The following is a 13,255-nucleotide window of genomic DNA, read 5'->3' as shown; positions in this document are numbered from 1 at the left end:
GGTTCTTTGAAGCAGCGCTACAACAAGCATCTCCTGACTTTGCTGGGGGCAATAACAGGAAATAGTGAAGACATCAGACAGGCTGGGAGCTCAGCTAACAGCCGTGTCCGTGACAGACATGAACTGAACGAATGATTACTTTCATGGCTGCTGAAGGCCGGCAGCTTCAGAATTGTTCACGTTTTGTGAGCTGTTAACGAGCTCAGCGGACAGAGCCGGTCGATACAGCGGGGGAGGAGGGGACAGACGACACGCAGAGAGGACGTGTCTCCTCCTCGGTAACAAGCCTCTAAGTGGGAGTGCATCGATAAACTGTTCTCAGGTCGAATAGTTTCTTATCTGACATGGAGTCGCCTGTGTGTCTCCTGTGCTCTGCATGTGAACTGGAAAAGAGAGCAACATGCATCACCGTCGCTCCATCCTAATGCAAAGCAACAACAAACCCACTGCATGATGCATTCCCTACTTGAACATGGTGTGTTCAGGGACACAATGCTTCCACAAGCTTTACACTGGGCGGATGAGTGATGTGAGTAATCAGACAGCCTGCACAGACTAATCATGAGTGATTCTCCCAGAGAGGAGCTGAGATTAAAACAAATAAGCAAAACAGCATTTTGCGCACCAAGAGTCAAAGATGATTCCAGAACCATCTCAGAGCACCACTCCTCCTCTTATACGTTAGGCTATTTTTAGTCCTGGTTGTTCAGGGGTGAGATGGTCCTTATACATCATCAGGTCTCTGGCAGCAGGAGTGGGTGTCACACTCTGTTATCTCGCCTGTTAGATCACACATTTAACTTGGTGTCTGCAGAGAGTGTCCAGTTTGTGAAATACTGTGCGAGTCATTCTGCAGTTAGCCGTCACACTGCACTGTTGTTGTTGAGATTAAGGGGCGGCTGGATCACAGAAGAAGAGCAGAAGAGATACCTGTGCTTGTTTGATAACCCCAGCGACCTCCACCCCCCTCAGCCCGCCCTCTCCTTTGACCTACAGCCACTCCCCCCTGTTATTAATCCTTAAATAACATTGATATTACGCAGAGTAAAACACTTTACACTTGATCCATCTTTAGATGGAAGGTTTAAAGCTTTAAATCTTATGACTGTTCCTTGATGATCGTTGCTTAAGGGGAGCTTTTTAAAGGTCACTATGCAGAACAACTGAGACATTATTAAGTGCAAAGTCCTTTAAGTAGAGATTTGGCCTTAAGGTGACCTGCCATCAGCTGAAAAGGTCAAGAATGGAATTGCATGCATTGCAACTTTCTATCGTATGTTAAAGAAAACAGTTATATCAGAGTTTGTGCAGTTTAACACTAACACTGTAAGAGACAGGTTACATTTGTGCAGCCTTGAGGGTTATTGAGGATCAAAGGCAATGTACAGAATTCCCTTAAGTCTCAAAGGAATATTATCCATTTGCCATACAAGGAAATCCTGCCTTAATTGTTAATCATGTCTCCTGTTTCAGGTGGGAGGAGTCGTGTAGGCAGGACTCAGCTGCAGCATGTATGAAATCATTAAAAATGTCTCCCTCATCAAACCATGTGCTTATTCAATCACACTGAGATAAAATGCCTGCAGACTGCTAAGTGATGATATCTAACATGAAGGGTAAGAGAACATCAGATTAAGTATTATCAGTTTTATAGACAGCAGAGCTTCGTCCTCTCTTTGCATCCAATTATCTGCCGGTTTGAAATTAGGGGGCGTGGACATCTGGACATCTGGAGGCATCTGGACCCAGGAGGCCCACTGTCTGAATTTCCATTTACACTTCAGATTCAACACACACACACACACACACACACACACACGCACACACACGACCGCTATGAGCTAACAAAGCTGCCTTAAATATTTCATCAGCCTTGCTGCTGACAGGTGATTGCATCACTCCTGTGGTTTAGTGAGGTAATTGCATCGAGGTGACGTGAGAGCAGTCCCGACACACAGTTACAAGCTAAGAATCAGATATTGTTTAGTAAAGAAATCAATAACTGAGCTGCTCAGACTGAAGACATAAAGTGGTCTGGCGTGTTGCACATGCCGCTGAATTACTCTTTGTGTTTTTAATCTCTTTCAAAAATTCATGATCCTAAATTGCTTCGATGCATTTCTGCCAGAATGTACAGTCCAGAGTGTCAGACAGGATGGGATAAAGCTTAATTATATCCTGAGTCTCATTAGAGTGCTTTGACAAATGGCCTGGCCTCAGGCAGAGTGAGAAGTGAGCAAGAAAACAGATTCATCACTTATTGCTCTGTGTACCACAGTGAGGGAATGAAAGAAAGAGAGAGGGGGAGTGGGAGAGAGAGAGAGAGAGAGAGAGAGAGAGAGAGAGAGAGAGAGAGAGAGAGAGAGAGAGAGAGAGAGAGAGAGAGGCAGACTTTGCCATTAAGTGTCTGCCCCCGTGTTTGAGAACTTGGTGACGTTTCAGATCTTGTTTGTCTTTTGTCTTGTGTACAATATTAACACAAGATTGATTAAAGTCTATATTGTCACAGTCCCTCACTGCTCCCAGTGAGAGAGAATGTGTGAGAGAGAAAGTGTGTGAGAGAGAGAGGGAGTGAGAAAGAGGGAGGGGGAGAGGGAGAGTGGGAGGGAGAGAGAGACAGAGAGACAGAGAGAGAGGGAGAGGGAGAGAGAAGAAATGGGGAGTGAGAGGCAGCAAGAGAGAGGGAGGGGGGAGAGAGAGTGGTAGATGGAGGGGGTGTGAGAGACGTAGAGAAAGAGGGTGAGAGAGAGAGAGAGAGAGAGAGAGAGAGAGAGAGAGAGAGAGAGAGAGAGAGCCTTTCAGCCAGAGACTCTCAGCCAGTTCTCCGTGCGCTCCTGTCCATCAGCTCTTCCTCAGTGGAGGCACTTCTCTCCTCTTCTCTCCTCTCCTCTTCTTCTCCCTGGAGGCTCTTAGTCATGGACTCCTTCACTCTCCCTGCTGATCCTGCTGCGGGTCTCTCTGACTCTTTCTCCTTCACAGTCTCTCCTCTTAACGTCTCGCTTCCCGATGATCTCCTGCTCGTGTCCGCCAACAACAACGCGACCGGCCGCGTCACGGCGAGAGACACGGCGAGTGCGGTCATCGCGGTCTGCATCACGGCGCTGTACTCACTCATCTGCGTGGTGGGGCTGCTGGGGAACCTGCTGGTGATGTACGGGGTGGTCAGGTAAGAGAGGGGCACCCAAGGGCACCCAGGGGCACCCAACAAGCCGGGACAGCTGCGCGTAAAAGCCCATTAAAGGAGGAGGAGAGAGTTTGGGAAGCCAATTAGTCCTGAAATGATTGATGAATCTTAAGATAATTGAAGGGGAATGTTACTGGAATATTCTACTGGGAACATCAGGGTCGATAAACTGTTTGAATAGTTCATCTTATATGTGAACACTTTAACCCAGGCTTCTTTTCAACATGCAGGATTTTCCAATTGCCTTCCAATTTCTGTGTTTGCGTTGAGAGCCACTCTCACACACCCACACACACCCACACACAACTCCTACACGAGAGCAGAGGGAGGTGGTGGAATGATGTGCAGCTCAGATTTGGATTTACTCCATTGTTGCAGCAATTAATCATGTCGTGAATAACAACATGGACCTGAATGATTAATATGGGTCATGGAACATAAACAGCTGCTGGTAATAAAGGGTTTGGGTTTGGTCTCCTGCTAAAAGTGAAAGTGTTTGTTCTCTAACCAAATGTTGATCCAAGGTAATGTGGTTTTAATGAGATAAACTTATTATTAAAGGCATTGCACACACACACACACACACACACACACACACACACACACACACACACACACACACGTTGTCTGTGGTCTGGTAATTACATAAACAAATATATTGAGAGTGGCTCAGTACATATTGTGTAACATCATAAACACTGTGGAGGGGATTAAGATCAAAGGTGAGGCGTCTTGTTTGTTTCTTGTGTAATTATGAATCCAATCTAATTAAATGTGAACATCCAATATCATTGTATGGACCCGTGGAGAAATTCCTCCTTAAAGCCAGAGTGAAGCTGGCGTACAGAGGCTCTACCTGCCTGGTTTACACTGGAATGAACCCAAACACGTTGGTGAAGAAGCTCTCAGGGCTTTTTAGTGCCATTAAGACATTTTGCATTGTGATTAAGTCTTTTTATTACATCAATATTTTCCAAAGACATCATAGCAGAGTGCCGGGCTGGGACAGGAAATGGGTCGAATCCAATTATGAATTCCTTTCTCATCCTGCAGCATTTTCATGGAAATCTCCACTCATTACGATGCTGCAGATGTTCAGACCTTGACAGATCTCATCTCCTCCAACTAACAATGCAATCATTGTGAGCAAAGAATCCATTTCAAATGCTGAGTGGCTTTCTTTCCGTGCAGATACACCAAGATGAAGACCGCCACCAACATCTACATCTTCAACCTGGCCCTGGCAGACGCTCTGGCTACCAGCACGCTGCCCTTCCAGAGCGCCAATTACCTAATGAGCACGTGGCCCTTCGGCGAGCTGTTGTGTAAAGTAGTCATCGCCATCGACTACTACAACATGTTCACCAGCATCTTCACGCTCACCATGATGAGTGTGGATCGCTACGTCGCCGTCTGCCATCCCGTGAAGGCGCTGGACTTCCGCACGCCCGCCAAAGCCAAACTCATCAACGTCTGCATCTGGATCCTCTCCTCTGCCGTGGGAGTGCCTGTTATGGTGATGGCCGTTACTAGGGTGACAGATAAAGGTGAGGGACTTTGACATGCAGGAACAAAACAAAAACTCTAGTTATTTAAAGACGTTTTTTAGCATTTTCAGTGGCAAATGTCTCAGCTGATCTCAGAAGCGTTTGGTAAGAGAATACATTTGAGCCGGGTTATTAACTTGAATTAGTTTCTCCACATGGCCTTTTTATTTCACTTCTAATTGTTTCAACTCCTCAGGCAACACCGTCTGCACACTGCGCTTTCCCAAACCCGAGTGGTACTGGGACACAGTGACAAAAATCTGTGTGTTCATCTTCGCCTTCGTCATGCCCGTCCTGGTCATCACCATCTGCTACGGCCTGATGATCCTGCGTCTGAAGAGCGTCCGCCTGCTCTCTGGCTCCAAAGAAAAGGACAGGAACCTCCGAAGGATCACCTGCATGGTCCTGGTGGTTGTGGCGGCCTTCATCATCTGCTGGACTCCCATCCACCTCTTCATCATTATCAAGACCATTGTGAAAATTGATCAGAAGAACCTGTGGGTGGTGGCCTGCTGGCACCTCTGCATCGCTCTGGGTTACACCAACAGCAGCCTCAACCCCGTCCTCTACGCCTTCCTGGATGAGAACTTCAAGAAGTGCTTCAGGGAATTCTGCCTGCCTTACCGCTCCTCCAGCTCCAGCTCCAGCTTCTCCAGAGGGCGAAACAGTGTGCGAGAGCCCGCGTCCATTTGTGCACCCGCGACGACACAGAGAACGCCAGCCTGACTAGACATGGATTCTAGAGTTGGAGAACAAGCCTGCAGAACAGTCCAGGATGACCTTCAGACTGAGGTGACGCAGTTCTCCACCTCTGAACTCTGAGTCTGTGTAAGTTATGGATTTTTCTTTTGATTTCAGGATCATCTTTCAATACACATACGTATCCTTGGAGTGTGCATGCCTGCCTGTCAGACCACATGCTTAAACACCCAAAGGATCCAACACACACACACACACACACACACACACACACACGGTAGCAGTGCTATCGATTCATCAGTGGAGGTTTTCATTTGGAGTGGTTGAGCTTTCCTGGCAGCTAAATAGACAGGATAATGGGTGTGCAGGGACGTAACCTCTGTGTGAAAACCATCTTCCTTCTGTTAAACCTGGCTATTATTGGGTGAAAATTGGTAAAAACAGGTGAACAAAGAGAAGATGAAGATGTTTTGAGCGTCTCAGTCATTTATAAATTGTAGGATTGATCCACTTTCATGCTTTTACTTTACAAACAATACCAAGCCTCCTGTACACATCACAGGTAATGAGCCACTTTCTGCTCCTGGTTTGCTGAGACTTTACTGAGAGAGCAAGCAGATGTTCCTCTTCAGGCCACGGACAAGGGAACACATTACAAGGGTATCTAATGTAAATGTATCATTGTTTGGTAACACGTCAATATTAACAAATATGTCTTGTCTCCACGTGCTGTCTAGCTATTGAATCATTCAGCTTGTAATTCATCAGTAAAACCAAAAGCATATTTACATTAAGTAATGTAACCGTTAGGCTCAGACTCAACACCCGACTGAACTGTCACACAATCTATATGTTGAGCTGAATAACAACAACAACAGCGTACGAAACATGTTCTTTTGTCATAAAGTGAATTGTTTTTGTAGGAAAAGTGACTTGTAGCTTCTTTCATCGGTGTAATATCTGCTTTTGTTGTTTGGAGATATTCATACAAATCGCTAAATAAACAGTTGAAGGTATGTTCGGTTGAAAGGTACGGTTGCTGTTCCACATCTTACGACCAACGAGCCACCTTTGATAGTTCACATTTATTGCCAGTAACCAGCTTGTGGCAGAGGCAAAGTAGTTATATAAAGTATGAGACATTGAGATAATGTCTGAAAACACCGAATGTGTTCAGTGGTTGTGACTACAATCAAAGAGAACAAAGGGCTTGTCCAGGATTTGAACCCGGGACCTCTTGCAATCAGCTGACTTGAAACGGACTTCACCTCCTTTTTCTTCTTTCTTTTTCAAATTTTGTCCTATTGTTCTTTTCCATTATCTCCTTTTTGAATTCTATCTTTCTATTCTTTCTATGGCAACAGTGATAAAAATTGACTGAGCTCATTCAATGAAAGGAACCATTTCAAACGTGTTCTCAAATGTTTACCTCTGCCAAGACTGAACGAGCAATTCTTATCAATTTTGTTTTTGCTCACATACACACCGGGGACAATTGTCCTCTGCATGAATTGGAACAGGGATTCAAACTCACAGTACTGTTCATGAGGTCACAGGCAACTCATTACATAAAGCTGATTTAATTGCAAAACTATATCGTCTTTGAAAATGTATCCAGATTTAGATTTTTATTGATCTATTATGGGATAAATAAACCTTCAGTTTTGATGCAGGAACTCCTTACAAAATGGATAAATATGGAATCATGCAAAGATTCCTATAACCACATCAGCCTCAAGTTTAATGTCTTTCTAATCTAATTAATTAATCAAAATGAATACAGAATATCTTTAAAACTCCTGATACACTCAGAACAGCAAGACGAGCTCCATCCCTTCAATACTACACAGATCACATTCCACACACATTCAACACAAAAGCCCGTAGCTTTGATGTGTGCTCTTATACCAACATTTGCATCTTTAAGTGTTTCTAATTTACATTCATCGCTGTCATCACACTGTCTGGAATGTGTTTGCATGTGGAACAGAGTGGATGTCCTGGTGGAAAACATGATGGTTATGAAAAACAAAGATGTCGACAGCCATGTTGCAGAAAACCTTCATTTAATATGAAACATGTGGTTGAATATCACACTGATGGATCTGTGTGTGTCTGGATACACGGTGCGACTGCATAGAAGAACAGTCGTGAAATAATAAAATTGCATCTTTATTTTAAGAAGGGTACAGCCAACAAAATGTAGGATACAGCATGAATTGTAACTTAAACGTTAACAACAATCCTGTGTGCCTTGGTTAAAATGAACAGTAGTCTCAGATCTTTTTCTGGAACATTATTGCTTAAAAGAAAGCTGAAAGAATGAACAAGCTACAGTTTAGAAAGTCATTAAAAGGCAACGTCACCATCATTTCCCTGACTTACATGCATACACACACACACACACACACGCACACGCACACACCCCGACAGTCATACCAATTACTTTTATTGGAAAGAATTCAGAGGGAACATCAAAAAACTAGGTTTAAAAAAATAGTCTCTCGTTTGTTGTGGTCTACTGAAATCATCAGAGAAAAAGATATCTCCAAACCCAGGAAGGGAGCTCTCTTAAAAAGGAACTAGACCTCCTCCTCCTCCTCCTCCTCTTCTAACGCTCCCTTGGCTCAGCACAGGAAGTCAGATTTGGCTCACCTGCCTCCCTGTGTTTAAGCATCATCACAAGCCCCCCCCCCCCACCCGCCTTGAAACCGATGAAAAGATTAGCCTTGGTCTCTCTACCTGAGGCCATCAGCTCTCCTGTTTGTCTTTGACCAAAAGGACCGTGTGCTGCCCTCCGCTGGACGCCATAAGTACTGCACGGTTCTCCAGCTGCTTGCCCGTCACCTTGACAGGGCTCCACTCGTCGTCCTCTTCGCCTGTGCCCAGCTGCAGATTGGTGCCCATGCCCCACGAGTACACGGATCCTGAGGAGGAAGTGACACATGTACCGATATTAAGATGACATCAAGCGATTTATCGGTCACCGTTACACAGACTGTGATGTGAGGGACATTTGGATCCAGCCATTATATGATGTATTCTGCGTTTAAGGTCTTTCTCACCTTCTCTTGTGACAGCAAAGCTAACAGACGCCCCACAGGTGACTCCACTCGCCGGCTCTATCCCCGTCACAGGCGTGGGCTCACCCTTCTCTACGGCGTCTTGGCCCAGACCCAGACGGCCGTACTCGGCTCTGCCCAGGCTGTACACCTGTCCTGCATCATCACAGGAGAAGAGGACTCATTATGTTGTGTCGGCTTATCTGATGCTGACTTCTTAACAACGCCACACGCACACGAGGCTGAGATAGCAAATCTGTTTGGTTCTGTCCTGCCGGGGTCTAGGCCCTTATGTGTAACCTGATTACCTTCAGCATCGAGGCAGAGTGTGTGGTGCTGTCCTCCACAGAAGTCCACCCAGGACGTGGTGGAGTTCTTAAAGCACGTCAGCTTTACCGGGACAAAACACATTGTGTCGCTTTTAGTGCCTGGAAAAGAGTGAAACAAAGGAAACGGGACACAGAATGAGCTCTTATTGGGACAATGAATGAAAATAAAACAGCACCGCAATCAAGGTCATTACAAATAAAAGCAAATAAATAAAAGAGGATAAGCCGTTACACACTTACCGAGCTGGCGATAGTTGGAGAGGCCAAATCCATACACATATCCTTCCTTTGACACAGCGAAGGTGAAGTACGCCCCACAGAAGGCGTCAGTGAAGTGAACCTTACCCTGAACCTTTACCACCTGGGGGATCAGCAGCCGGGCTGAAGTCAAAGGACACACAGAGACAGAACACGTTGTTTAGTTAAGTCAACACTTTCCACCTTCTGACGCCTGCTTTGTTATGAGGTCACCAGTTGCAGTTTTAGTTGGGGAAAGCCTTGGAACTTACAAAGGCCTTTCCTGCCGCCCCTGATGGAGAAACGCTCGGGCACCCTCCCCAGCTGGCCCTGCTCGGCACAGCCTGACGTGTAGAGGTTTCCCTCCTGGGTCACCATGACCAGGTGGTCGTTTCCTGTCACCAGAATGAGCCAGAGAACAGCGTCAGGACATCAGGCTTGGTACCACAAGGAGCATTCAGGCGGATCTTCGCTTACCTGAGACGATTTTCACAACAGGCTCACTGATTGGGACTTTGACTGGAAGTTCACACTTCTTCATGGGCTCCAGAAGCCCGATGACACCGGTGTTATCCTGTACACACACAGCATGCAGCAGGTTAGCAACCATTTAGACAAAGAAACACAGCCTCATGCCAGGCACCGCTAGATAATTCATCAGTTTGTTCACACAAACTTTAAAACTTCTATAAACTAAGATGAAGGCATGAAAGGTTTTTTTAAAACAATGTGTACACCATGTCATTGAACTCATCACAAACAGAAGTAACTTACTGCAAAACGGATCAAAATGATGCTAATATGAAGGATTTAGACCTTGTGTAACCTCTAATGGTGGAATCCTATTGAATACAAGCATTTGTACAGCTTCATCACAATTTATCCTTTAATGTTTGTAAGGACAAATGGCCGGAGCATTGAGTGCAGGATAATGTAGTGAGCCACAAGAGAAACACACAGTAATGACATCCTTTAGCCTAGATGGGACTTCAGAGCTCAAAGGGGAAGCAGAAAAGCAGAGGAGCCATCACACACACTCACTCTGTGGTGATCACACAAGTGCAATTACAACAAAGCTTCCATAACGTGGCAATATGACACACACACACACACACACACACACACACACACACACACACACACACACACACACACACACACACACACACACACACACACACACACACACACACACACACACACACACACACACACACACACACACACACACACACACACACACACACACACACACACACAGAGAGAGAGAGGAGTGTAACTGACCCTGAAGGAGCCCCAGATGTAGACCCTCCCCTCCTCAGTGAGTGCAGCTGTGTGGCTGTCTCCCGCTGACACCTGGACCACCTTCTCCTCTATGGGCACCTTTCCTGGGACGGTCTCAGAGCCGGACTCCGACGTGTCCCGACCCAGGGCGCCCTCGTCGTTGCAGCCAAACGTGTAGACCTACCACAGTCACAAACACACACACACATCACAGTGTATCATGGCTCCTCTTGGCTGTGTTAAAGGAGCACAGCTGATATTCCCTTACATGTCCCGTATCGCTGACACAGACTGTGTGCATGCCTCCGGCCGACACCTGCACCACTCCTTCTGGAAGAGGGACGAGCGCCGGCTTCTTCCTCTCCATGATGTCCTCCCCTAAACCCAGTTGTCCGACATCGCCCTGACCCAGAGCGAGAACCTGACCCGTCTCCTTGCCGTGACTCCTGTGGGACACTGATACACAGACAAAGAATGATACGATAGCAGGTTCATTTGATCTGAGCCGTTATTAAACCTGTAGTGCCGCCTGAACACTACAATGAGTGTGATTCATGTTATTACTGAATGGCAGCAAGAATCGACCAAAGTTACTCCCACAGGTTTGCCTTTCATAACATAACTATGAACAACAGAAGCTGAACACCGGCTCATCGTCATGCTGGAGAGGAAGCCAGGCAAACTCCTACTGAGAAGAAAGCCAACAGAGCATCAAAGCCTCACACAATCATGTTTACCTTTCACTTTCTTGGCAGCGGTGTCTTCCTCCTTGTGAGGCGCAGACTTCCTCTTGGTGGCCGTCTTTTTAGCAGGCATGACAGCGGCTGGCAGAAAGAAGACAAAACATGGAATGGGTTTATAAGAGCATTGTTTCTAACGCAGGCGCGACATTATAGGAGCTTGGATTCATTCAATATTATTGAATGAAGAAGTGTGTGTGTACGTTTGTGTCGAGTTGCACTGAGCACCAGTCGCTCAAACTTCTCCAATCTTGACAACAGTGTTCAGGGTTCCGGCTTTAGCGTTGGGCGCTTTACATAAAATGAGCAGTTTCATTTGCATTACAGCAGCGCAGAAATAAATTGAACCACACAAGTGTCCCTGTAGTGACATCATGAAATATGTCATAGCGGTCCATGACGTCATGAATGTAACCGCAGGACCGTTTGCCTCACAGTCAGCAGGCTGCAGATGTGAAGTGACAAATCTTCACAGAAATCAGGTAACAGCTACCTCACGTTAATGCTACCAACATGAGGCTGGGGTCAGGGGTCACAGGTGAAATATGGGGGGGGGGGCTTTACATGAGGCTTTTATTTAGAACATTTTCCAAAGTTTCATTTTCAGCAGAGAAAATTAATTTGGGTCTTTTCAAGCTCGCCAGTTCTTTATTCTCTGGCATTTGTGGACCCTATCACATCCCTATGTTCAGGAAGTTCTCCTGTTTGTCACGGCCTGACTCATTTCCAAATAACAGATACAGTGTGAGTGAGAAGCAGATGTTGGACGGGTGGTTTTCAGGCATCTTCTGCCTTCACACTGAATCAGCTCCGTGTCTCTGCTTACTTGTCTGGCAGCGTGAACGGATGTGAGCTTCAGCTGTCACTCAAACTGCCTGTGACGTCTCATACATTCATAAAGGCCGATAATAAGGCTTCTTACCCTGATGCCCAATGTTTTTGTAAATAAGTTCAACAAGGCCATAATGTAGTAGAGTCCTTTCAAAGCCAGGCACTCACGCATTTTCAATCTTTTTTCAATGACGATGATGATAAAGGGGCTTTCCTGTGGCCCAACACCTTCCATGACCTCCGACGTGACCAGATTTGAATGACCGCGCGGCTGAGACGAGTACCATTTCCACAGATATTCAGCATTAATACTCTATAAACTTAAGCGCCAGCTCGTTAGATCAGGTCCATTTCCATAGAGAGTAAAGTTTGTTTTGGTGGCGTCTGGGCCTCAGCAGGTGTGAGAGAGAGCCGAGCCGCAGCTGTCCCGTTATACGTTCACGGGCTGGCCCAGCTTCACGTTCCTTCCTTCACTCCCGGGCAGCTGTGCTTTAAGTTCTTCCGCCTCTGGCGTCAAAGGAACGCTTTAACAGGAGGTTAAACACGGCGCTTCTGTTCTCAGCGCAGAGCCATGAGAAGCCTCGGCTGCTTTTACACACACGCTAGTTCAAAATAAGTTGAGTGATCTCATGTCGGCATTGCGCATGTGTTCGTGCTAACGCTCAGTTTTCCTGATAGCGAGATTTCTATGTGCGAGAAAAGCTAAAATAAAACTGACACGCACTCACTTGCACCATAATAAAGCTGAGTCATCACGCGCATGAACAAGGAGATGTTTACTGCCTACGTTGAGACGGTAACCACAGTAGCCATTAGCTTGTCCACACCAAATAGCCGCCGCTAGCATGACATTTGGCAATGAATGAAAAACACCGAGCAACGTTTTTAATGAACTTCTTGCGCAATCGTTAAAACATGGCTGCTGTAACTGTAACTCTCCTCTCCCCCCAGCGCTGTAATTATATCTGTATATACTTTACTAACCTGTAATGCTTAGAAGTTAGTTGTTTGTCTGGAGGTGAACGTGCTGCGGCTGCTCCCGGTCTTCACGCAACATTCGTCGACGTCACGCCGTACGGAGCCCCGCATCCTTAAAGGTACAGCGACACATTTGACTGAGTCGATACGGATCAATACCAACACGGATCAAACGCTTTCAAAAGCACAGTGTGTTTATGCGGAAATGAGGATTATTTGAAAATTAGAGTTTAAAAACAAGACTTACATGCCCACTAGTCCTCATTATTGGCAGTAGTGTTGTATCATTTAACAAACTAGACGAATACTTCGCCAATATGAACATTATATATTATACTGCATGACCCAGGCCAGATGACACTCT

General features: G+C 46.0%; 2 protein-coding genes across 2 annotated transcripts; one reads left to right on the top strand and one right to left on the bottom strand.

Moving 5' to 3' along the window:
- Positions 1–3,134: 3,134 nt before the first annotated feature.
- On the top strand, positions 3,135–5,536 carry oprd1b (opioid receptor, delta 1b). The gene is made up of 3 exons (XM_076160810.1): positions 3,135–3,166; positions 4,376–4,731; positions 4,928–5,536. Exons 1-3 carry the CDS (start codon positions 3,150–3,152, stop codon positions 5,455–5,457), a joined length of 903 nt encoding a protein of 300 aa, XP_076016925.1. The 5' UTR covers positions 3,135–3,149; the 3' UTR covers positions 5,458–5,536.
- Positions 5,537–7,542: 2,006 nt separating this feature from the next.
- On the bottom strand, positions 7,543–12,986 carry rcc1 (regulator of chromosome condensation 1). Its single transcript, XM_076160870.1, has 10 exons — positions 12,898–12,986; positions 11,080–11,166; positions 10,611–10,798; positions 10,343–10,522; positions 9,536–9,632; positions 9,331–9,453; positions 9,062–9,202; positions 8,801–8,920; positions 8,496–8,648; positions 7,543–8,357 (listed from the first exon to the last, which is right to left on the bottom strand). Exons 2-10 carry the CDS (start codon positions 11,156–11,158, stop codon positions 8,182–8,184), a joined length of 1,257 nt encoding a protein of 418 aa, XP_076016985.1. The 5' UTR covers positions 11,159–11,166; positions 12,898–12,986; the 3' UTR covers positions 7,543–8,181.
- Between the last annotated feature and the right edge of the window lie 269 nt (positions 12,987–13,255).

Source organism: Genypterus blacodes, unplaced genomic scaffold (genome assembly GCF_046128005.1).
Source record: "Genypterus blacodes isolate CSIRO-AG114 ecotype Tasmania unplaced genomic scaffold, CSIRO-AGI_Gbla_v1 ptg000107l_1, whole genome shotgun sequence".
NCBI classification, from domain to species: Eukaryota; Metazoa; Chordata; class Actinopteri; order Ophidiiformes; family Ophidiidae; genus Genypterus; species Genypterus blacodes.
This window is presented reverse-complemented; position numbering and strand designations above follow the sequence as displayed.